At 37.7% G+C, this 26,559-nt stretch overlaps 1 protein-coding gene across 1 annotated transcript; it reads left to right on the top strand.

Annotated features, from left to right (window-relative positions):
• Positions 1-1,570: 1,570 nt before the first annotated feature.
• Positions 1,571-26,507, top strand: LOC126829679 (ammonium transporter Rh type B). Its single transcript, XM_050559763.2, has 9 exons — positions 1,571-1,857; positions 8,519-8,699; positions 10,251-10,401; positions 11,067-11,211; positions 18,839-19,002; positions 19,993-20,130; positions 20,465-20,598; positions 21,226-21,404; positions 23,707-26,507. Exons 1-9 carry the CDS (start codon positions 1,674-1,676, stop codon positions 24,030-24,032), a joined length of 1,602 nt encoding a protein of 533 aa, XP_050415720.1. The 5' UTR covers positions 1,571-1,673; the 3' UTR covers positions 24,033-26,507.
• Positions 26,508-26,559: the final 52 nt, after the last annotated feature.

Genomic DNA, 26,559 nt, shown 5'->3' with positions numbered 1-26,559 from the left:
GATCTAGGCCACAATATCTCGGTACGCTCGGCAAAACTCAGCAGATTCCAGTACCCAACATCTAGCCTCGGCTGTATGACGAAGTCCGCCATTGGAACTAACACACAACACTTACCGTCATACAGCCGAGGCTAGATGTAGAGTAACGGAATTTGCCGAGGTTTGCCGATTGTAGAACGAGGTCGGACAGCCGACCCTACCCCTTGTCACGTACAAACGGGAATCGAAACCACGCCAGTTGACTCAATGACAGACCATATGATTTAATGTGCAAGCCAAATAGCTGGCAACATACGTTCGTGGGGTTAACCCAGCTAGGTGTGAAATGTTCAATATTTGTCATTTAAGTAGCGTTAATGGGTTAATTACATTCAATTACGAATCAGTTATTAACTAATTAATCGTTTTATTCATTGAGGTAGATACATCACCGATGTCATTAGTTCATGCATATCCAGTCTTGCATACATGTATTGCATCCATCCGTGAATTCTAAATGAATTGCTCAATTTTAATTGCATAAGCAAATACTGCTTAAATCACAATAGTACACGATCATTGAGTGCATACATTTTATTTGAAGTCTCAATTGCATTGTCTTTGATAAACTGAACAACCTAACCTGTCCTCTTGTAATTATGTGCACCAGTAAATCACAGAAGTTGACACGATAACTAATTAAGACAATTTATTATGTCTGTCGTATATATTTCTATAAACGGTTTTGTTTGTGAATAATATAACCGAAGCTTGTATCATTGTGCTTCATATCCAGGAATTGTGCTTTTAATGTTATTTATCTGTTGGTACCATCTGGAGGGCCTGATAAGGACAGCTGTCTAGTCGTTCGGATGGGACGAAAAACCGCGGTCCCGTGTACATATTGGCGTGGACGTTAAAGATTCCTTGACAGATGGAATTCGATATAAGAGTAGGCCGTACTGCCGCTGTCCGGGCAAAATTTCCCTCATAGCTTCATTAGCCCAGTTCGGAGCAGAACAGTAGGACGTTAAACCCCATTTCATTTCATTCATTTGTTTTTTTTTATGTTTATTCTTTATCATTATGCTGTTTCTATGTTTAAAAATTCTCCTCGAATTGTTCTCTTAGGTTGTTTAATAGAAATGAATTAGAAAGCTTCTGCTTTAGCTTGACGAGACAATAAAGACAGCTATGTAAGTCTACCGTACATATTTTCTTAGCTTGATGGTATACAAGTTTTTGACAAGTCGATCCGTAGTAACAGGTCAAAACAAAAATGCAAACCACGCATCGTAATATTAATTGTGTCTGTCGTATAAACTTTTCTAAATGAATTAGAAAGCTTCGCCTTAAGCTTGCCGATATACAAGGTTTTTTTTCTAAATGAATTAGGAAGCTTCTTCTTAAGGTTGCCGATATACAAGTTTGTAACACGTAAACCCGTAGTAACAGTTAACAACAATCGGGGAAATCTACACGGGCGTATATTATATATAAGTATATATATATATATACGTATATCTGTTATACACATTAGAAGGTTAAAGTGATTCTGGCAGCTGTTACGCTCCCACTGAGGTCAAGGCCGCAAAAACTTACTTTTTTTAGTTTGGACGACGACGGTCTAAATACATGGTTTACATTGATCTGTTAGGAATCTAATCGTTAACGACCTAAAAAAAGACAGCAACATGGCTTCTATTGCAAAGTTAAAGTTTCCTGTAGTGGTTTTAATACTACAGGCTATATTTATCGTTTTGTTTGCGTTGACAGTGGAGTATGATAGCAGTGCGGATTCTAAATATGGATCTACAACTTTACGGAACATCTCTAAAATTATACCAGGAGACAATATGGTTACTAAATACTATCCAAGTAAGAATATATTTTTTGTTTGTTATTACTTTTTATGCGTTCGAATTTACAACTCCAAAACAAGCACGTTTTAAGTTTTCGTTATAACTTTGTAATGAGTTCGTAGGTTTATACGCTCGTAACACGAAACTCAAAGTCAGTCAGATTTGTCATGAGGACGTAGGTTTAAAACGCAAAACTCAATGTCAGTCAGATTTGTCATGTGTTCGTGGGTTTATAACGAGAAACTCAAAGTCAATCAGATTTGATCAGATTCATACTGCTTTGTCACATCTTCACAGACCTGGATCCATTCACTTGTTTTGATTTTGTTGTTTATTATTTGCAATGTCTGTGTAGTTTGTCTTGTCCGCATGTTTGTCTTACCGGTTTTTGCGTGCACTTTATTAGCGTCCTACAAACACATTTAACATTATGCTTTAAAGATACATTAGTTAAGAGTTTTTTTTGAAGAGATGGCCATTCTTAACAGACCGTAGTTAAAAACTAGATAATATAAAAGGGATATACTGAAAATGTCAGTCCAATTGCTCCACTCTGAACCGAATTACAAGCGATTGAAATTTAGGCGTAGACTCGATCATCGTAACTATAGTCGGTACGATAAAAAAAACCCAACATAGTCTCGGTTATCCATTTTTGGATGTAATAATGAATGAGCGCTGAGTAGCAGAACGGATTCAAATCCAATGAAAATCCGACACATAAGATGCTATCGAGAGTTGATTAAAGTCTTGCCATGTTAATTAATGTCTAATTAATAATTTAGATAACATTTAGGGCCTAAAGAAAGACCTTCACTAGGCAGAATTAGCTCTTGTATAATGTATGTTTGATTCATGTTTTGTGTATGTTTAATTCACGTCTTATCAAGATTAATTTCATTAAATCTGCTGTAAATAATTGCTTTAAGGCCGGATGAGTTACTTAGTACCACCCCAATGCCATCCCAATCTACCGTCTATATATCAATCAATACCAACAAATACCAACAAATACCGCCCAATACTCCTAATATCTACCTAACCAATACCATCCCGATACCATCACATACTACCCAATACCGCCCATCACGACCTAATACCACCCCGATACCATCACATACTACGTAATACGGCCCATCACGACCTAATACACACTTTACAGGACCTATCAAACAAATTATAAATAATATCGCTTAGGATAATATTATGTGTTGCCATTAACAATAGATTCATATACCAGATTTGTTTATGATGTTAAAATAACGAGTATTTTTTTCATATTTTAGTGATGGATTTACCGATATCAATGTGCTACACACATTTAATAACTCCCCGTTCAGATGATTTATACTCGCGTTTTAACAATAATAAATTAAGATTTGTAACACTTAGCGCTGCGTTTTTGTATAATGTACATAGTACACTTGATCGTGTTTGGGATCCACGGCAGCTCAATGAGTAAGACGTTGACTTTGCTAACCTGGAAATCCGCTGGTTCGATCTCGGTATTGGCCGAGAAAGTTTGCCGGGGTAACTCCGACAGCGGCGTTTCTGCTTACTATTTATCAAATTGATCAAAGGTACATGTCAACTGGTGGACCTCGAGTTTACCAACCCACCCGAGCGACTAGATACCTTTACCTCACCAATCGGACCAAAACAGATGGTGGGCCCTAAACACGTACGTTCAAAATTTGATATATGAAAGGAAAAATAATAACAAGCAGCTGTACGAATATACCGATATTAAATCGATATACAATATATTCACATAGTTTATAATTAAATGCCCAGGGCATAAATACATGTTCAAATTTTAAATAAAATCAAATCAAATCAAATCAAAACACAGGATGACACGACTAGCGAATATTTTACATCTAGACATAACCTAGATGAGTTATAACTAGAGTACACATACAACCAATAACTACTTTATACACACGTAAATCAGTTGATTTATAACAGTGATATATTAGTTTAAATAATATTTTATTCAGTTGAAAGGGGTTGTATAGAAAACAGTAAACAATATAAAAATATACACTAGCTTTTAAAGATAAGATCAAACATAATAAATTGTAAAACCGAACGGTGATATATAACTCTGAATTATAACTGTTTGAAAGTTTTAAAATGATTCTTTTCAGATTTTATATAAAATTTTAAGAGATATTTCGGCCATTTTGAGATAGAAAGCGGAAATGCCACTGCCACTGGCTGGGCAACATTTCCCTCATAGCACACAACAATATGTCCGCTTTTATTATCTCGATTGGTGCAGAACAGAAAAAAGGGCGCTAAACCTATTTCGTTTTATTTCTGTTTTTTTTTATATATATATATAACAATGGGTCAACAGTTGAATTATTTGGACTGAAAAGTGTTCCATGTATCAGACTCACCATGCGCAGCTCTAGTTCGTTCACTCGTTCGTTCCTAATTTTTACGTTCACTTTCACCTAAGGTGTCTCTTATACCCCGAATGGCCGAATGGTTAGCACGTGCGCGCGCTGTATCATACGGTCTGTCATTGAGTCGACTGGCGTGGTTTCGATTCCCCGGTTGTACGTGACAAGGAGTAGGGTCGCCTGTCCAACCTCGTGGGTTTTCGGTTTCTCCCACTGCTAAAGACCCCTACGCGCAAGCGAATTATTGACATAAAATTGAACCATTTGTTAGTCCCGAAATGAGTGGACGTTAACCCCCCCTCTCTCTCTCTCTTTCTCTCTCTCTCTTATACTCCCACCAGATCCCCGCAGTAAGGACGCCACCTTGTTATAAAAACGTTGAATGGGCAACTCAAATATCAGAAAAAAACATCCTTTCCCCGGTCGAGAATTGTTATACTTAGCTGCTCTATTTCTGTCTGTTAAATTTTAATGAAACTGTCGGTCTCAGATATCTGAAACGTTTCATTCTGCTTCAACGGTCCATATAAACAAGTATTAGTTTCTATTATATGGAAAGTATGAAGTAATGTTAATAAGAAGAATGGAGTAAGTACTTAAATCACAGGTAAAATTACAGGTAAAAGAAACCTCTTATTAAAGACAACATTCCTAGGTAATATACCTGTCCGCTGTAATACACCTTTACAATATTTGTGAATAGATGTCTTTCGGTTGATGTAATTCTCCACCAGGACCTAGTTAATTAATGGGACGAGTCGTCAACACTCGCACGGGGACATATTTTCAAATATTTAACGACCTACTACATTTTACCCGAGGCCATTTCTAACTTTATGTTTATTATTTGTGTTCAGGTCGGCCATGATGGCTATTTAAAATAGATTTAGATCCTTTAAAGATAATATATGTTAATTTTCTGCCAGGTGAGTTATGAGAACCATGTCAAGGTTTTTACAATAGGAAAGCGCGGTGGCTCAGTGAAATAGACGTTGGCTCACTAACGTTACTCCCTGTGAGCTGGGCAGGATGGAGGGTTTTGCAACGACAGTGTCTATATAGTCGTTCGGAAAGGGACGAAAAACTAAGGTCCCGTGTACACAATGACATGCACGTAAAGGAATCTGTGACAGTTCCAGCCGTTACTAGCCCAGTCGATGCAGAAAAGTAGGACGTTAAAACCCCCGATTTTATGACATGCATTTGATATATTGCCTGCCTAAATTGAAAGATTGGCGTCTAGTGTCAAGTGTTCAAGGTCGGAAGTTAATTCCCGTAAGGGGGGTTGGATGGCCGAATGGTTAGCACGTGCGCTCTGTATCATAAGGTCTGTCATTGAGTCAAATGGCGTGGTTTCTATTCCCCGGTTGTACGTGGCAAGGAATAGGGTCGCCTGTCCAGTCTCGTGGGTTTTCCCCGGGTCCTCCGGTTTCCTCCCACTGCTAAAGACCGCTACGCGTAATCATGTCAAAGGTTAACCAATCAGATCCCTTGCTTGGAAAACAACATTAAGATTTGAAATGAATACACTACGTTTTCAGTAAAACATTATGACACAAAAAAATGTCGTCTATTGCCAAGGGTCAGGGCTATCTTTGAGAGAATGTCAATACGCAAGCTACAACTACATTTAGTTAACACCAAAGACGTTCACTGCGCAAGCATGGATGCAGAGCGGGGGCGCAGGGGGTTTCCCGCCCTTCCTTTTTATTGAAAATTTGTGTTTACTATAATTGGAACCTTCTCTGGAGATTTACACTTGAGCTGCATAAACTCGCCGCGGTGGCTCAGTGGGTGAGGCATTGACTCGCCATCCCAACTGTTGGCCGAGAAGGTTCATCGGTTTCCGACGTGGTCTGCCCTTATCAGGGCGGAGGGACAGTCGTCCGGACGGGCCGAAAACTCGTACAGTTTTGGGAGCACGTATAAGAAATAAGAATAGGCTGTAGCGCCGCTGTCAGGGCAAAATGTTCCTCTTAACACACTGTATGGTATATGACCGTCTTCTTTAGCCCAGATAGAGCAAAAAACATAACACGCTAAACCTATTTTTAATTAAAATTTCATTTCAGAGTCGCTTACCTGTACTGTTCGTTCTCTGTTTCGTATTAAATTCGACAGTTCCTGAATAGACACGGGGGTTGGATGGCCGAAAGGTTAGCACATGCACGCTGTATCATAAGACCTGTCATTGAGTTAACTGGCGTGGTTTTGATTCCCCGGTTGTACGTGACAAGGGGTAGAGTCGCCATTCCAACCCCGTGGGTTTCCCTGGGTCCCCCGGTTTCCTCCCACTGCGCAGGAAGTCCAAAGACCCCTACGCGCAAGCGAATTACTGAAATAAAATTGAAACATATCTTTGTCCCGAAATGCCTATAACCGGAAGCGGTAGGACAAATCACCCAGGCCAATGCTACTCCCCGGTCCGAGCTACCCCTATACATCAAATTTCAGCCTTGGTACAGCCCTTGTATAACCACCAGACCTGAACAGACATACCAACTGACACACGACAGTCACAAATATTAATATAGATGGAGAATATTATCTGTTATTGTTGAAAGGAGATTCATACATCAGCTTTGGTAATAATGTTTAAAGTAGCTAAGTCTCGACATTGAAAACACGAATTATTTGTCAATTTACATCAACATTGATGTTGTGATCTTACCGGGAAAAGATGGGCCTCTGATATCCAAAATTTAAGACAAAATAAACATTTTTCCATTTGTACACGAATCGTGTACTATAATGCGTTTCATCGTCATTTGTAACAAGGGACTCGAAGAACGAGGCTGAACATATTCCACGAGTCATGTCAAACAGGCACGTCAAATTCTGATCTGGAGAGCATGCGCAAAAAATACTATCGGTGTAGACTTGAATAACCGGCGTATTTCGCCGAACATAACTGATTTGAAATTAGAGTAGTAAAAACGGAAACGATTGGATGTAAATCAGTTTATACACATTCATATTACATTAATATATGCGTTGTGACCCATTTGTGTCAATTTCTAGCTCCCAAATATTAGCGATTTAGCTTCTTTAAACACCGAGTATTTTTTTCATATTTTAGTGTATGGTTTATTTATATCCATATGTTACATTAATTCAATAACTTCCTTTCCACGTCTTAGGCATAATAAATTAGGATTTGTAACACTTGGTTATGTTTGAATAATATATCATATATATATAATATATACTAGCAGGATACCCGGCTTTGCTCGGGGGTCATAACTCCGAAACCGGCAGTGGTAGACTAACGCCACCTGGCCTATGTTACTCCCCGGTCCGAGCTACCTCTATACCCTAAATGTCAGACTCGGGGCAGATGTAGCCGCCAACCCCGAACAGACAGACTTCGCACGGGGGTCATAACTCCGAAACCGGAAGTGGTAGACTAACGCCACCTGGCCTATGTTACTCCCCGGTCCAAGCTACCCCTATACCCCAAATTTCAGACACGGGGCAGACCTAGTGTAGCCGCCAACCCCGAACAGACCGGCTTCGCTCGGGGGTCATAACTCCGAAACCGGAAATGGTAGACTAACGCCACCTGGCCTATGTTACTTCCCGGTCCGAGCTACCCCTATACCCCAAATTTCAGACTCGGGGCAGACCTAGTGTAGCCGCCAACCCCGAACAGACAGACAGGCAGACAGACAGACAAACGACAGTCACAAATATATATATATATATATAGATAGATAGATAGATAGATAGATATCTAACCGTCAATCATTTGTGTTATAGTAGGTCGGGTGCCGTCGTGCACATTATATCATAAGGTATGTACGTAGCAAACAGGGAGCCACGATGACTCAGTGTGTAAGACGCTGGCTCGCTAGCTTGGAGGTAGCGGGTTCGCTCCCGGACGGAGGACCTGACAAGAAAAACCGAGATCCCGTGTACACATTAGCGTGCACGTAAAATATCCCTGGCAGTTGGAATTCTATCTAAGAGTAGCGCCGCTCTCCAGGCAAAATTTCTCTCATAGCACACAGTATGGCAGTTTGAATTCGATGTAAGAGAATGCCATAGTGCCACTGCCCGGGAAAAATGTCTCACATAGCACACTGTATGACATAAGCCCGTGTTCATTAGCCCATTCGGAGCAGAACAGTAGGACGTTAAACCCCATTTCATTTCATTTATTTATAAAGCAATTGATAAATAAAGGACTAGTTTAAAGTATATCAGTCATAATATCTTACCCAATATTCTATAACCTATTCATAATATATCTCTTATGTTTTTCAGTGTTTCAAGATGTTCATGTTATGATCTTTGTTGGTTTCGGGTTTCTCATGACCTTTCTTAAGCGATATGGTTTCAGTGCCGTTGGTATTAATATGTTGATAGCAGCTATCGTCCTGCAGTGGGCTACCCTAGTTCAAGGTTATCTACATGCACATGGCAAGGTTCACATCAGTCTTACAAGGTATATATCACGTGTGGGTATGACCCCCCATGCTTGTCACAAATGCTAAAATCTCATATATTATATGCAATGAGATGAAATGTGTTTTTTTGTATCAACCGGGCTAAGGTATATATGACGTAAATGCTTGAACCCCATAGTTGTCACACATGCTAAAATCTCATATTTGCAATGAAATGAAATGAATGAAATAAAATGGGGTTTAACGTCCTACTGTTCTGCTCCAAGTGTATTAATGAAGATCAACTGCCATACAGTGTACTATTAGGGAAATTTTGCCCGGGCAGCGGCACTGTGGCCCACTCTTATATCGAATTCCAACTGCCAAGACATCTTTTAAGTGCACGCCAATGTATACACGGGGCCTCGGTTTTTTTCCCATCCGAACGACTGGACATCTATCCTTGTCAGGCCCTCCGTCCTGCATCACTGATAAGGGGAAACCACGTCGGAAAATCCCGATGACCGGAAAGAAACGTGACTACAATTGGATACCTTATCCCAGTCACAGAGTTAAACTGAGATACATATCCCTTAACAAAAATAAACAATGGATCAATCGAAAAATGGAAAACAAACATGTTTTGTACAGAATATTAAAACACAGGTACAAATATAACGGCAGATCTCAATGCTCCGACAGTATTAAACATGCATTATTTAATTATTCAAGAGCTAAATCTGCCTATTGCAGAACTTTCTTATGGTCTGAAAGGTTCTATAAATTGTTATTGAGATATTTATTCACATGACAAACCCATAATCAACTCTCTAGAACATCGGATGACGGGGATTTAAACTGATTGAAATACAATCGTCATTTAATAATGTTATTTAATGGATAATCGAGACTTTGTTTATTATCGTAAACACGATAACAATGAAAATCGAGACTACGTTATTCTTCCAGTCATAAATTGGCTCAGAATAAAGTAATTTGACTGATATTTTCAATATATTTCTTTTGCATTATCAATTTTCAAACTAATGTAGCGAGACCTGTCATTTCCTTATTTAAAGAGGAGTGAATGCCGGAATGGTTAGCGCGTGCGTGCTGAATCATAAGATATGTCATTGAGTTAACTGGCGTGGGTTCGATTTCCCGGTTGTATGTGACAAGGAGAAGGGTTGCCTGTCCAGTCTCGTGAGTTTTCTCCGGGTCCTCCGGTTTCCTCCCACTGTTAAAGACCCCTCGGCGCAAGCGAATTATTGAAATAAAATTGAAACATATGTTAGTCCTAAAATGACCTAATTTGTGTCGAGTGGACAGTTTGTACGATTAAGTATATATTTATTACCTCCTTTTCTCTAAACATATAAATTATATTTATTTTTTTTTCGATTCCCCAGTTTTACGTGATAAGGAGTAGGGTCGCCTGTCCAACCTCGTGGGTCTTTTTCCGGGTCCTCCGCTTTCCTCGCACTACTAAAGACCAAAGACCCCCTCCCTCCCCCTCTCTCTCTCTCCTTATTTAAATATTACATAATACATCTTTATAACATTCTGTACAATGGATGTTCATAAAACAATTTATTCTGTCTATTTTACAGTATGATCACGGCAGATTTCGGTGCTGCAACAGTATTAATAACATTTGGTGCTGTATTGGGTAAAGTCAGTCCTATTCAGATGGTGTTTGTGGCTATGCTAGAAGTTGTTTTTTCCTCAACTAACGAATGGATAGGTCTTACATATTTTAAGGTTAGTGTTTGACTGGTTTCGGGCGGTGGACATGGTGGTCATGTGGCATTAAAGCGTGCGCATGAATTCATAAGGTCTGTCATTGAGTCTATTGATGTCGTTATTTTACGGCACGACACAAAATACACGACATAATATGATTAACCTCGTTATTTGACTATCTATAAACCCTGGGCGGTATCTAGAAATGTAAATTATTTGGCCTAACGCCACGCTGCCTTCGCTGATATATATCTAAACACATCTTTGAATGATCATACAAATTACAGATGTCCTCTCGCTCTTCTTAGATATGTTAGTTATGTTAACGACTCTAATCAAAAGTGGCATGAGATGTTCTAGAAAGCATATTTGATATTTGTACAATGCCGCGTATACGAAACCTGTCATTGCTCATAGTTAAGTTGGGGTGGGTGGGGGATGTATTTCAACAAATGTCGAATATACATTAATTATCTAATCAAAAACGATTTGAGATGTTCTAGTTTTTACAGGTAAGGCGTACGAAATAGTCACTACTTGTAGCTAAATGAAGTTGTGGGCGGGGCGGGGCGGGGCGGGGTGGGGGTGGGGGGCTTGGTCAGTCTATAAATAACCTAGACAGAGTCAACAGTTCTCTATGATATCTGAAACCACTTAAAAGATATAAATATTGTTTATTGTAGGTTTCTGATGTTGGAGGATCTATTTTTCTTCACGCTTTTGGAGCATTTTTTGGATTAGCCATGGCTAGAGTGTTATACAATGAAGATGTCGAGCACTCAACAAAAGAAGGATCTGTTTATCATTCCGATATATTCTCTATGGTTGGTACGTAGAACTATAATATACCAGAGATAATAGAAAACCCACTTCTCTGCCAATTCCTAATTCTAGTTCTAAATATAGCTAGCAGTCTTCATTATTATAGAAGCTTGTACGTAACAAGGACAGGGGTTGTCGTTTGGGTCTCTCTCTCTCTCTCTCTCTCTCTCTCTCTCTCTCCCCCCCCCCATTGTCCTGGGTGAGACACGATTGTACAGGGTGACGCGATCCTGGGCCGCATGTTTAGTCCACGAAAATAGAGAAAAGATATTTAAAGATAGATTATGGGAAATTAGATAAAGAGCTGGGAGTTCTCACTATAATAGTGGAAAACTAGATAATGTAAAGGGAATTTCCTGGAAATTTCAGTCAAAGTGATCCACTATGAACCGAGATTTTAGCGATTGAATTTTCGGCATAGCTTCTATCATCATTACTAAAGTTGGAAGGATAAAAAAAATAGTTTTAATTATCTAATTCATGATTTAATTATGAATGGAAGTCGAACAGCAAATCGGAACCTAATCCAATAAACATCGCAGCCTAGCGATGCCATCGAGAGTTGATTATGGTCTGGATAAGTTAATTAATGTCTAATTAATAATTTAGATAACATTTCAGGCCTAAAGAAAAAACTGCAATAGGCAGATTTAGCTCTTGCATAATGTATGTTTAATTTTGTGCTTGAAGGAATGCAGGGTGGATAGCTTTCATTTGGTGACTACATTAATGACGATGTCTCTCCACGCCAACCTTGTGTTTCATAGTCTTACATGGATATTCTAGTAACAGTGAGACAAGAGATACAAATAAACCTATTCCAAGGATCCAAAAAGATCCCTTAATATTGTTCATAGAAAAACCTTGAACTTTGTCTTTCTCTCTTGTACTGGTACACAATGGCGTTTCTTTAAGCTTGTTTTGGTAACTCGCAATCATCCCTGCGTCAAATCGCCTGAACATATATCGGCTTAGGTCATCCTTGAGTGGAGAATTTAGAGGCACGGCAAAGGATATGTATTGCGACATTAAAATATGGTCAACAACGGACAACAGACAGTCGTTTCTAGAAATGATGTTGTCTAAAGCACCTACATGGATTAAAGCGAAGTTACCATCTAACACTCTATCCAGAAGATAATCCAAATTGTCGGACAGTACGGAAGGATTGATTTCGTTCTGTTCTACAATCCCTGTCCATATTTTCTTATTCACACCGATTGAAGCCTTCTCAAAAATATCCTGAATACCGGAATCTTTCATCAGGCCATAATTCCAGTTTTCCTTTTCAGCTAGTTCCTCTAATGACCTAAAGGGTATTTTTGTTTTTCTGACCAGAAGAGAAGAAGTCAAATTAGCCGTATAAACAGCGGCAATAGTTACACAAAACATCCACCACGATGCATACAAGATTCGTCCTTTACGTGTTTTAGGTTGGATGTGACTTCCCTCAAGAAATAGGCATCCTAATAGATAAAAAGCTATCTGCCAAGACTTCGGGTATTCACCATTTTGCTCCAAGGCCATGTCGAGGGATATCTCAGACGCTATTAATAGACATGATAACATTGCGTAAAATACGAATATTGCGATGTAAACGTTAGTATTTAATGGTTTCAACAAAGCTGCCCAATTATCTTCTTCTCCAATGTTTCTATAGATGATTACCATAGATGTGGTATCAAGTGCAGGAAGGATAAAATCCATAACCTGACTCCGGTCTTCAGTAACCATGTACCCTGCATACGCAACATCAATCTCACGGCGCTGTGCCTGACCAATCAAACCGGTCCATGTGTCATTTCCAGCTACCCTCACACCCCAAATACCATCGTTTTGTTCCTGTATTTCGTAGGAAAAATTTAAATCCGCCGCCATGTCCTCTAGCAGATCAAACATCCATCCACCAAATACTGATGTGCCGTTGATAACTCTCTTTTGCAATAGATTGTATGGTAAAGCTCTAATACAATTTTCATCCCATTGAAATGAAAACGTACATTTGGAAAAACATCTTCAGCTTTTGATAGTTTCGGAATAGAAGTCCAGCTGCCTCCGTTAACTTTTTTGACAAGAGCATTTAACTCAAAGCATCCATCGCTATACTGGTGGATGACTGTCACGTGGCATAATTCCGTTAAAATGTCTACAAGTGCCCTTGTCACAACCGGATACGTTAGTAGCAGCCATTTTGATTTTACCCTGAAGTCGGTTGTCCTGTTTGAATTAAAATCAAAGTTATTAACAGTTTTCATCACACGAGAAACAATTTGTGGATTATCCGTTGTAACATACACAATTTGAATTTTAGGAAAATGTTCGTTGTGTATTTCATTTAAATAACCATTCAGATAAGAAAATTGCATCTTGTAAACTGTTCTCTTGACGTCATGGTCATCCAACATGGTCAACAGATCATTTATAAACACATAATTTAGTCGACCACCACCACCACCACCACCATCTTCATCATCATCATACACAACTATTATTTCCTTCCATTTTAGAATCTCCAGAATGTTTTTTATAGATACATTCGTATGATTTGTCCCAAGTCTTTTAAAATTGCAAGAGCTGATACCTAAACTGCTAAAAATCAAGAACAGTAACACGGTACACGTTGTCATGTCTTAGGACGAAACGTGTACACATAGAGATCGGAGGTTATTCCTTCATCGGTCTGTGCGACCAGTTGCAGTATATCATTATGTCAGCAGTCATAAAGAGTATATATATTTACATTATTGATGCAAATATCCTGGTACGGCGGAGTGGAGCGAGGCGGGGGGGGGGGGGGGGGGCTGCCTACAAAATCCATACATATTTAGCGTTAGCCCTGTTTACATTTCGTGACCTTGACGAATTCTGCAGGTATCCATAATAGATCCAACCTGGGTATTATATGCTTTTAAGGGAGCCGCCATTTTGTCGGGCAGCTTCGGTACGACTTTCACCATAATTATGGTGAAACTTTGATATATAATTGAACCGTTTTTGCAATCACATAAATACTGTAAATTCAACAGGATCCACGAGCTAAAATGTGATTGTTCGTACAATCAGGGTCCATAATCCAGGAAGTGACGGCCCTATATGCGCCAATATCGCAAGGAACCGAGATCTTTCGGTTATAAACATACATTGTAAGTTTCATCACAATCAGATTAAAATTGTGAGCTCTAAAGTGTCCACAACCTTGGTACTATAATGCATATATTTGGCAAGTTCAGCATCACATGATTAAACCATCATAGATTGTGTTTTCATGATGAAATCGCTCAGAAAGCGTCTCCTACGATCTAGAATCTCGCCTGAAGCCCTAGGATGGTAGCTCCCCCCACTCCCCAATCAAGAGTTGCTTCCGCCGGCCCTGGAAACGTGATGTATAAAGCATATTTAAGCACGCTGAAGGGAATCAGCCATTGTTTGATATACACTTAAAAGTGACTCTAATGTTTATCTGACATTTCCAGATATTTGACAAATATCAGAATAGTGTTTAATTAATGGCCCAAGCGTTTATATTACACGTAAAATGGAATGAAGTGTCGATAAACATTTCTAGCTGGTATTTTATAAATCCGATAATTTCAAATTAAAGGACAATATTGGTGTCACCCATTATTAGCAGGACGTTAAACCCCATTTCATTTCATTTCATTTGTCAGCCATTATCACATATGTGATAGAACCGGTTAAGCACTTTCCAAATATAATTTTAACACAGACATCATTTGCTACGATAGAAGCGTAACGACGATTTGAAGAAGCGAAAGTGACGAAAGCAAAAGGAAAACACGAATTATCCTTCTATATAACTGACTGAAGTGACGAGTGATAACATATACACGGGCGACTTTCTGCTCACTAGCAATCCCGTTAAAGACGAAACGTTGTAATATGAGACTGTGTATCTGTTATCACTAGTTAATTCAGTCATTAACTTCCGATTCTTGAAATCCTCATTACACATCTACCGTAGCCATGATCTGTGTGTTAAAATTATAATTTGAATGTGTACAGTCTTAAGACCAACTAGAAATCAGCCAGATTTCTTCAAGTTTGGGAATGTGACCTCAAAGATTTGTTGAAGAGAATCCTGTCATCATCCTCTCAAAGACAATAAATTGTAGCCCAATTATTATCTATTCAGATGGTGTATTGTATAAGTGTCATATTACACTGCTCTATATTTAGAATGTAAAACTAAAGCTAGATGGGTTTGGAATCAGATTCTATGAAATTTGAATAAGAGAATAAGAAAAACTAATCAAATTAAACACAGAAATAAACAAATTTAATAACAATTTAATAAAATAAAAAAAAAATGATTCAAATATTACATAATGTAATAATAAGCTTATTAATTTGATGTAATATCTACAGCAGCTTGTCTAAGCCAGGGTATAAAATATCTTACATTATTTTACTCATATACTTTGATATTGACCAATTTGATGTTAACCAATTAAATGATTTTGGAACTTTTTCTTGTGGAGATAAATATTCATAAGTAAAACAAGGGTTGTTGAGCACATTACGATTGCCAATTATATATTGATTTCTATAGAAAGGGGTCAATATCGAAATATTAATGACCTATTGATCCATCGTACAATACTATTTACGAACTTATCAATTATCAGTAAAAGAAAATTTGATCCAAAATTATCTATTTTGGTGCAAAAATATGAACATTTACTGATTATTTACATACAGGGAAAAGGTCACCCCAAAACAATCTACATGTATTTGTTATTTAAAGGTGCTAAATCGCTTATATTTAGGACCTAAAAATTGACACAAATGGTTCGCAACACAAATAATAATGTAATATGAATGTACATAAACTGATTTAGTATTTATTGCGCATGCTCTCCAGATAGGAATATGACGTAACCGTTTGAGTTACTTGTGGAATATATCTAGCCCCGTCCTTCGAGTCCCTTGTTATAAATGGCACTTAAAGGCATTCGTGAACCAATGGTAAAATGTTTATTTTGCCTTACAATTTTATGGAAGCCTATAACTACCATTCATAATTTCTACTTTTCGCCCCTTCAAAACACGAAAGTCGAAAAGTGTTGATATATAAGCAGGATCTAATTTAGATAAGAAAGATATGATATCATATCCCTAGCCATAAATAAATATTTCCGTGTAAATTTCCACATCAAGAACTCGTAGTATTATTCTTACAATTTCTCGTACAATAGGGGCCACAAGGCAAGAAGTTAGGCCCGATATAAGCGAACATCAAACCGAGATCTTTGATACATAAACATATAATATTAAGTTTTTTTCAAAACCGGATACAAATCGTTAGAGGGACCACAGCCTTCGATCCGATTATCACGAAATTCAAACCCAGGGTGTAACGGTGTATATTTAAACGGTTTTTAAAATCGGGTATAAACTGTAATTTTTGGTACACCCAGGGTCCATAATCTAGGAGGTTACGGACCGATATGTGCGAATATGGAAAGAAACAAAAATCCGTGGAATATAGACATATATTTTAAGTTTGATCAAAATCTGATAAAATTTTTTTGACTTCTACAGTGTCCACAACCTTGGTATTATATACTTTTACACTATTTGCGAACGAGGAGCGGGCAGTTTCGATCCGATTTTCATGAAATTCGAACTCAACCAAAATTAGGGTGGAATGGTGATATGTTAGAACAGCTTTTAATATTGGATAAAATGCCAATATCGAAAGGAACCGTGTGTCCACAAATAAATTGTGGGCTGACAGAGGCAACTCAATACACGTCCACTTGAAAATATGGGCGTACAAAAATAGCTCAGCATGATAAAACTTGGTTTTTGGAAGACTAAACAACTGATATCAAAGACTTTATATAAAATGAGATTTTTATTTTAGAAATTAAAATGTTAAGTTATTTGTTACTCCCACTGGCCGGTTCATAGTTGTCAACGCTTATGTAATTTATATTAGGGCAATGCTACTCAAGACGGGCCTGTTGTTTAGATCAGCATACCAAGCAATTAAAATCAGTGAACCGGACCAAACCCAAACATCCAAAATTTAGCACTTTTTCCTAGATAGTCCTAGCACTGTGTAAACCAGTTCTATCACATATGTGATACTGGCTGACACCAATATTGTCCTTTAATGGTTGAGTCTGATTGTCTTGTATTAATGTATATAAACAAACTGGTCCATAGTTATCATTGTCTATGGTTACAACAGGCCAATTGCCTACACATGAACATAAACAGTTCATATGGGCGGCTTATCTGACGGTCTCATTTCACTCGCAAAGAGATACACTGTCAATAGTGAAAATGGACGTAATCAACCGTCCAATCACGATTTGGGGCAATCTAACCCACTCCTCTTGCAGTGCCATGGCCAATTCTTGCAGTGTTGTCGGTTGAAATTGACATGCTCTATAGGGAATAAAGGTCAGGACTCATGGCTGGCCAAGGCATATGGACACGAGCGCGGTGGGCACGGACATTATCATCTTGAAAGATGAAACGTCGACATGCACGTTGAGCAAAGGTCAGAACTATCGGTGCCAGGATGTGCTCATGGCAGTACACATCAGTGACCCTTCCCTGAACAATATGCAAGCCAGTCTTGGTGATTCCTCCCCACACCATAACAGACCCACGCCCGAATCTGTTATGCTGTCTGACGTTCACGTTAGCATGACGCTCATTTACACGCCCCCAAACGCGAGCACGCCTATTGGTGAAATCCAGAGTAAATCTTGACTCATCTGAGAACATTACACGCGCCCATCTCGACGAGTACCCCAATTTCTACGCTGCCTAAACCATTGACGCCTGTTTGTCATGTGCTGGCGAGTTAATGGAGGCACAACACGCGGTCGTCGCGCATGCAAATGGACTGCATGTAGCCGATTTCTGGGGTGTAACTCGAATTCCTGTAACTTGGTACAAGTTTACAGACAGCTGATTGGCAGTTTGTCCTCGATTTCGTAGGACCTGTGTACGAATGTATCGATCTTGGGCTTGTGTAGTGGCTCTAGAACGACCTGAACGAGGTCTATCATCAGCATTGTGTGTTTGTTGATACCAGTTCCACAGTCTGCTGATCACAGACTGTGACACATTAAGCATGTTGGCTACTGCTCGTTGTGTAGAACCCATTTGAAGCATGTCAATAGCACGTAGACGTTCATCATGTTGAAGACGTCTCATTGTAAACTAAGCGTAACACACTAAAGCAAAGATACGCTAAACAGTAAATCGTATGCAAGAACCGATAGGAAACCAATCATTAATCCTTCCTTGAAGTGTCAAATTTGACAATGAACCCCTCCCACGTGTATGGCGCTATTGCGTGTCGCACGTCAGCTCAGTGGTTCTGTTCGGGCGATAAGTTCTTCATCTGTAAACATACTCTCAAAGCATGTCAAGTGTCCATGACTATTTATCATATCACAACCTGCATAGGTATTTGCATTTCAATATCCCCTACTTTTTTTGAAGAGTATATATAAACAAACTGGTCCACGCCTATTTTATTTATACAACTAGTGTTATTGCCTGAGGCAGTATTTTAATAGTCTTTAAATTAACTTCTGACATGACTTTCTTATCTTATTCACTTATTAAATATACTTTTTACTTTAAGGTACAATATTTCTATGGTTGTTTTGGCCAAGTTTTAATAGTGCTTTGGCAGTAGGTGATGCTCAACAACGAGCTGTTTTAAATACATACATGGCTCTAGCATCGTGCTGTGTTGTCACTTTCGCCATTTCATCCCTTGTCGATAAAAATAGAAAATTTGACATGGTAAGTTCTGTTTCATCTAACAACATAACTTATTAAATACTAATATTATGTTACTTATGTTAATATGTTACTTATGTTAATATGTTACTTATGTTAATCTTACTTTCAGTTTAATAGGTTAACGTTACATAGGCTTATATGTTACTTAGGTTTATTAGGTTAATATGTTACTTAGGCTTATATGTTACTTGGGTTACAATGTTACTTAGGTGAATATGTTACTTGGGTTACTATGTTACTTAGGTTAATATGTTACATAGGTTTATATGTTACATAGGTTAATATTTTACTTAGGTTAATGAGTTAATGAGTGAGGTTAATGAGTTACTTAGGTTAATAGTTTACCTAGGTTAATAGTTTACCTAGGTTAATGAGTTACTTAGGTTAATGAGTTACTTAGGTTAATAGTTTACCTAGGTTAATAGTTTACCTAGGTTAATGAGTTACTTAGGTTAATATGTTACTTAGGCTAATGAGTTACTTAGGTTAACATGTTACTTAGGTTAATATGTTACTTAGGTTGGTGAGTTGCTAAGGTAAATATGTTACTTAGGTTAATATATTGCTTAGTTAAATATGTTACTTATGTTAATATGTTACTTATGTTAATATGTTACTTAGGTTAAAATATTACTATTAGGTTAATATGTTACTTAGGTTAATTTGTTACTTAGGATAATATGTTGCTTAGTTAAATATGTTACTTATGTTAATATGTTACCAAGGTTAATATGTTACTTAGGTTAATATGTTACTTAGGTTAAAATATTACTATTAGGTTAATATGTTACTTAGGTTGAATGGCTGAATGGCATCAGTTGGTATTAACTTGTCCAGTATAGACACGAGAACGATTTCAAGGTTCACATATAGAATGGGTTGTTATTACGGTCTATCATTAAAAATATTTTTATGTTAAGTAACACCAATAATAGGAGTTCCTTTGGGAATTTGTGTTCCGCCTACTAAAGCTATCATATTTATGTTTAGGTCCACATACAGAATGCTACACTAGCAGGAGGTGTCGCTGTGGGTACCAGTGCTGATATGATGATACAGCCAGCGGGTGCTTTAGCAGTTGGCGCTGTAGCGGCTATATTATCTACGTGTGGTTATAAATACGTTACGGTAAGGCCGTCTATTATCTACGCGTCAAGGTAAGGCATCTGTTATCTACGTGTGGTTAGAAATACGATACGGTAAGGCATCTATTATCTACGTATGGTTATAGATACGTTACGGTAAGTCATCTATTGGCGGGGATCAAAGAGATGAACGATTTTTAGATGGAATTAAATTGGCGATACCCAGTTAACACATGTTTTCGCCGGGTCCTCGGGTTTCACTGCCAAGGACTCCTTGGCGAATTCTTGAAGTAACATTGAACGATATGCTAGTCCCGAAATGACATAGTCTGGGTCGAGTTGACGTTAAATCCCATTTCTTTCTCTTTTTTTTTCAGCCATTTCTCAGCAGCAAATTAAAGCTGCACGATACATGCGGTGTGAATAATCTACATGGGATGCCAGCTGTAATGGCGGCTGTTGTTGGTTCTATAGCTTCAGCATTAGCTACCAAAGACGTTTATGGCTATGGGTATGTAATTGAGTAATTTTACTGTTGGCACGATTAATACTATTAACACTTTAATTACGTTGGTTTCGATTCCCCGGTTGTACGTGGCAAGGCGTAGGGTCGCCTGTCCAACTTTGTGGGTTTTCGCCGGGTCCTCCGGTAAAAAAAAAACCCGCACGCATGCGACTTATTGAAATAAAGTTACCTCCCTTTTCTAAAGATTTAGAAAACGTATAAATTAAATTCCTTATAGAAAACCATGTTGTAATTTTATAATTTCGCCATCGCGATAGATGCATTATATAAGAGCTAAATCTACCTGATGCAAATGCAGATCTGTCGTTTGCCCTCAAATGATAAATAAATAATCAGACATCTACTCACATGCACAGACCATAATCAACGCTCTAGCCCATCGAGTGCTTTTGATTTTCAACGAATTTAAACATTATTGCTAGTTATCGCAACTACGGTAACACTGAAAATCGAGACTACACTGTTCGTCTAACGGCAATAACACCTTTCTGAATTAAGTAATTTGGCTGCAATTTTCACCATTTTCCCTTTTCATTATCTAAATCTTACATAGTGCCTCTTAAATGATGCACCGGCAAGTTTAGCTCTGTTTGATTTTGTACTTTTATATAGTCTATATCAGAAGTTTCCAGCTATGACACCTAAAGAAGGAACCCCAGAGTTAGCAATGATACAGGGTTATGTGGACGTGGAAGCTGGTGATGGTAGAACTGCTGGGGAACAAGCTGGTTACCAGATGTTAGCTTTAGTTGTTACATTAGCCATAGCTATTGTTACTGGTATCGTAACAGGTAAGCATACTCTCTATTGTTACTGGCATTATAACAGGTAACCATGTTCACTATTGTTACGTTTCCTCCCACTGCTAAAGACCCCTACGCGCAAGCGAATTATTGAAATAAAATTAAACCATATGTTAGTCCCGATATGACCTAGTTTGTGTCAGTGGACGTTAAACCCAATTTTTTCTCTCTCTCTCTCTCTCTCTCTCTCTCTCTCTCTCTCTCTCTCTCACTATTGTTACTGGCATCATAACAAGTAAGCAAAGAACACATTAAGATCATTAAAACTGGTGTTGGCCTATTATGTCAAAAATGGCCGCCAACAGCTCCAAATGACCGCAAGTCCATAACTATTGACTCAAATTTGATGATCTTGATGTCTATCCCCAGGTCGTGTTCTTTGCCCCCCAAAACCTAGAAAATAGACCCCGAGATCATCAAATTTGAGTTGATAGTTATGATCATTAAGACGTTTCGCCATCTTGAAAAAAAACCCACTTTTCCGTGGGTTCTAGTTTGGTAAACTTTAAGTATGTCATAAAGTACAATAAACCCTGCCAGAATCAGTTGAGAAACCTTTTGTAACAAATTTTTGGGGGTTAAACTATATTTTGACCTGACTAAAATGAGATAAAGTATGTTGCTGGAAGCCCCTTACTTAACATTTCGTTAACTTGACGTTATATTGTGCAGTCTGTTCACAAAACTTAATTAAAATTAATTTCAAAATTTAAAATTCAGCCAATGAACAAACATTCTCTCGGATTAACTTTAATTATTCCGTTAACTAACAAAAATCAATGTGAAATAAATGTAGGGGATTTTAAGACTCGCTTGTGGTTTATTACCAAGTTAAAGGAGCTAAAACGGTAATACTTGGGACCTAGAAATTGACCCAAATGGGTCGCAACGCATATAATAATGTAATCTGATTGTATATAAACTGATTTACATTCAGTTGTTTCCGTTTTGACTCTAATTTCAAACCAGTTACGTCCAGCGAAATACGGCACGAGTCTCAACCGAATGGCAATTTCTAGCGTCTGGTTATTCCAGTATATTGCGTATGCTTTCCAGATAAGATATGGCATGACACATGAGATGTGAAATATGTCTAGCCTCGTTCTTTTTGGTCACTTGTTACAAATGACGCTGAAACTCACCATGGTACACGATTCGTGTACCAATGGTAGGGTGCCCCGTGGCCGAATCTTTTCCCTTCTAAAAGTTGTACTTGACACGTTGAATGTGCACGCTTCAGTGATGTAACTCTAATTGATTTCAGACGAGTCTCGGGCTCTCTTTGTGTCTATAAATAGCCACAGCACGTGAAATTCTCAACACTTGTAATAACTATTACAGACGTAAAGAATCTATTGTTGACGATTCTGAATAGCAGTAATATTTAGCTTTTTGGTTATTACTGCAGCTTTAGAAATTACGCTCGTTTTATTTTTTAAATTGCTTTATTATTAACTAGACCGTTAGGAGTGGCATCTTTTGGTTTAGTACAAATAATGTCTCTGAATAACGCGGGTTGGGCAGGAAAATGATACTAGCAGTAGTTTCGTTTTACTTTTACAAGGTTCTTAAAACAATTGTTGTGTCGCTCACCGGGCGTTATTTGTAAATTCAATTTCTTGTTCTAGCTTTCTGTCATGTTTCGTAAAAAAGTAGTCTTGATTATCCCGGCCTGTCAATCAGACGAAGAATGGTCGGTTGACTGGTTAATTGAGACTAATTTCAAAACAAGGGCACGTAACCTATTTTTTGCTCAAAAGTGTCTGGATGTCATGGACGACACTCCGAACCATTTTTCAGTATATTATTTATAGATGGTTAAATGGTCATATCTTATTAAGTACAACATGACCGTTTATTTAGTGACTATAATTGTGTGAAACTGATTTAAAGCTTAGTATATATACAAGTAGGGTGGTGTAATTGTCAAGATTTTTGGAGATATTTATTTATGGTGGGGAAGCCTACCAATGGTAAAATGTTTATTTTGTCTAAAATATTGGATATCAGAAGCCTACCTTTTCCCGGTAAGATCACAACATCAATGTTGATTTGAATTGACAAATAATTCGCGTTTTCAACGTGTAAGACTTTGGGTGATATTGAGTTAGAGACTTAGCTACTTTAAATGACGCCCAACAGAAGTCTTTATTATCTTGTCGATTGATGTTGATTGTTTGGAGAATGCTAATTTGAACTAACGATGATGGGCCCGCCTTTGCTTCACATGAATTATCGATGTTTTATTTTGTTTTAAAAATGTTAACCCTAAATTTATTTAAATTTACAGGTGTAATAATTAAGTTCGTCCCCAATCTCTCTAGACCACAAAGGAGCCAGCTGTTTGAGGATGAAATGTTTTGGAGTGTACCAGAAGATCACAGAATCAAACCTAATATTCCCATTATAATTACTCCCGATGACGACAGTACTCGCGGATCCCAGCCCAACTTACACCAGCACACTAAGGCTCCCTTGTTGATTCAAGAAGCTGTAGAGATTGCGCTGGAGAGTCGAAAATCTTCAAGTTCGTCTTCGTCAGATAATGAAAAGGACAAGCATAAGGAGGATACAAATGGCAAAACAAAAAAAATAAACGATGTCGAATCTGTTTAACTATTATCTCATGTCTAGGAACGACATTGTTTCAAATCGAAATCTTCCATTTCTAGGGTACTGGATTTTAAATAAAGGCCTACATTTTGGTAATGTTAAGGTGAAATACAAGAACTAGATTTAAAGTTTTAAACTGACTTCGTCAATGGTCATGGCACAGTTCATGTACCAGTATTGTTTGTTCGTTTGAAAGTCTATTTTAGATAAAACTGCGATTTGATCGTTCAGATCAACGGGCTATAGAATGAGCCGTTCTTTCTACCACAACTTGCTACTGTGCGATAACTTTAGGGAGGCAAAGTATTTCATTATATGTTTAAATGAAGTTGGCATTAGAATTATGTTTTATGTATTTTTTTTTCTATTTTGTTGGAATAAAAAAAATCTTGTTTGAGTGAGAATAATAGATAATGATATGTCACAATGAATCGAATACCTCGTAATCCATTTGATTATGTTCAATCAAAGTCGTCGCAAAAAGTGGTACTAATCCTGTCGGCATGTTTGTGTAACGTTTGTGGATTATCCCCCTTTGTTACACTTGTTATCATTCAGAACACTTCTGGATATCAGTATTATTCCTAGCATGTATCATGGTGCCTTTGTAGTTGTATTAAACCGCGAGTCCCAATAGAACTTGTCTAATGACATGCAATTATCAACTCAAACTATATCTTACATGGAATTCGCTAGGATCTAAAGGCGGTGTATGTAACGATATTAAAACGGAATTCTCAATAGAACTTGTCTAATGACATTCAATTGTCAACTCAAACTGTATCTTACCCAGGTTGAAATTCGGTAGGATCTAAAGGCGGTGTATGTAACGATATTAAAACGGTCAAAATTATCCTGCATGGCAGCTGGTAGGTACTAGGTTCATTATAAATTGGTATTAGTGTGAATGAGATGTTTCCCCCAGTATAGATGCCTTAATGGTTGTTCCATTCTTGTAACCCAGTCATTTTCACGTTGGTAGCTAGTAGCTTCACTAACGTACATTAGGTACGACAATAATAAGATGATTTATACTTGTTTGAATCAACAAAATGTGATAAAACTACACTGAACATGTCTTGTGCGTCCAACCCCAATATTTATAAGCAAATAAAAGGCAAGACAAATGGACATTGTACCAAAATACCGCATACAATGGAAAAACGACTTTGTTTGAAGCAGGACGAAATACACAGTGTATACTTTCTTTTGGACATTAGTATAGTTTCAATCTATATTGAAGCTTGTGTCACAAATGATTAAATGCGCTATCGTGAGACCTTTGGTACTTGCGTATGTTCCCTTTAGGAAGTCCACTTAGTAGTTTGTCACTTTCATTGCCCATCAACATCAATGGTACTACATTTTATTTTAGCCTATGTACAAGAACGTAACAAGCTTAAACAATATAGGTGTTAAATGCCAATAAATTATGCCCTTTATATAAACCCATTTTAGAAGTAATTTTGGGGCCACTTTTCTGTTAGAGCCCCTGTCGACAACCCTGACAGCACCCCTGTTAATCCGAATCTGTGCTAGGTATTCATTAATGTGGTTTTATAATCTCTTCAAATTATATACAGTACCATTATTTGAGCCGTTTTAATAAATTTACGGCAATAGTAGCTTGAAATCCATACCAAAATATTATAATCTTGTGATTATTTCATTCATTCATGCATTTAATTTTCTATATTTGTTACTCGAATCAGAATGCCTGTGACACACACAACGTTCAAGGACGCATAATGTAGGAGCTAAATCTGTCTATTGCAGGTCTTTATTTTTTCTTCAAATGTTATACAAACTATTATTTAAACCAGTGGTTCTCAATCCCTTTTTGCCAACGGCACACCTTGGAACACGTGGAAAAATAGCGACACACCAGGCTAAATGTATATAAAAAATATTTGAATTTTGCAAAATAAAAACATGGCATACAACCGTCAGACTAGTCATCGACCTATAGAAGGACTCAAATTAAATAAAGAAAACCACAGCTATTAACTTACTCTATTGCATTCTTTCGAATTTCATCAGTTAAATAGCTGACTTCTTTAGTGAGAAATATTCTAAGTGTGCCGTTCAAAATTTCGCTGCACACAGGTGTGACGCGGCACACTGCATGGTTGAGAATCACTGATTTAGACATTTATTCACATGACAAGCCTATAATAAACTATCTAGACGATAGGATGGCAAATTCAGACTGATTCAAAACTTCAAACAGTGATAACTACGTCTACAATAAAGTAATTTGAATGAAATTTTCAATATATTCATTCAGCAATATCTATTTTTGAACAGCTCTTTATCTCAATCTCACATAATGCATCGCTTGAATAAAAATTTGTGTGAATGGATTACAAGCCATTATGACAGTAAGGTAATGTGTTATAAACATTTTGAATGTACATGTGCTTGCCTATTTTTTATATTTACAATCCAAGGATTATCATTTATTTGTTTCGACATTAATATTGTTTATTATATAAATAATTAATGCATGGGTTTCAAATTATGATAAATA

This window comes from Patella vulgata, chromosome 8, assembly GCF_932274485.2.
Source record: "Patella vulgata chromosome 8, xgPatVulg1.2, whole genome shotgun sequence".
Classification (NCBI taxonomy): Eukaryota; Metazoa; Mollusca; class Gastropoda; family Patellidae; genus Patella; species Patella vulgata.
The sequence above is the reverse complement of the archived record's forward strand: the minus strand, read 5'-3'. Positions and strand labels throughout refer to the sequence as shown.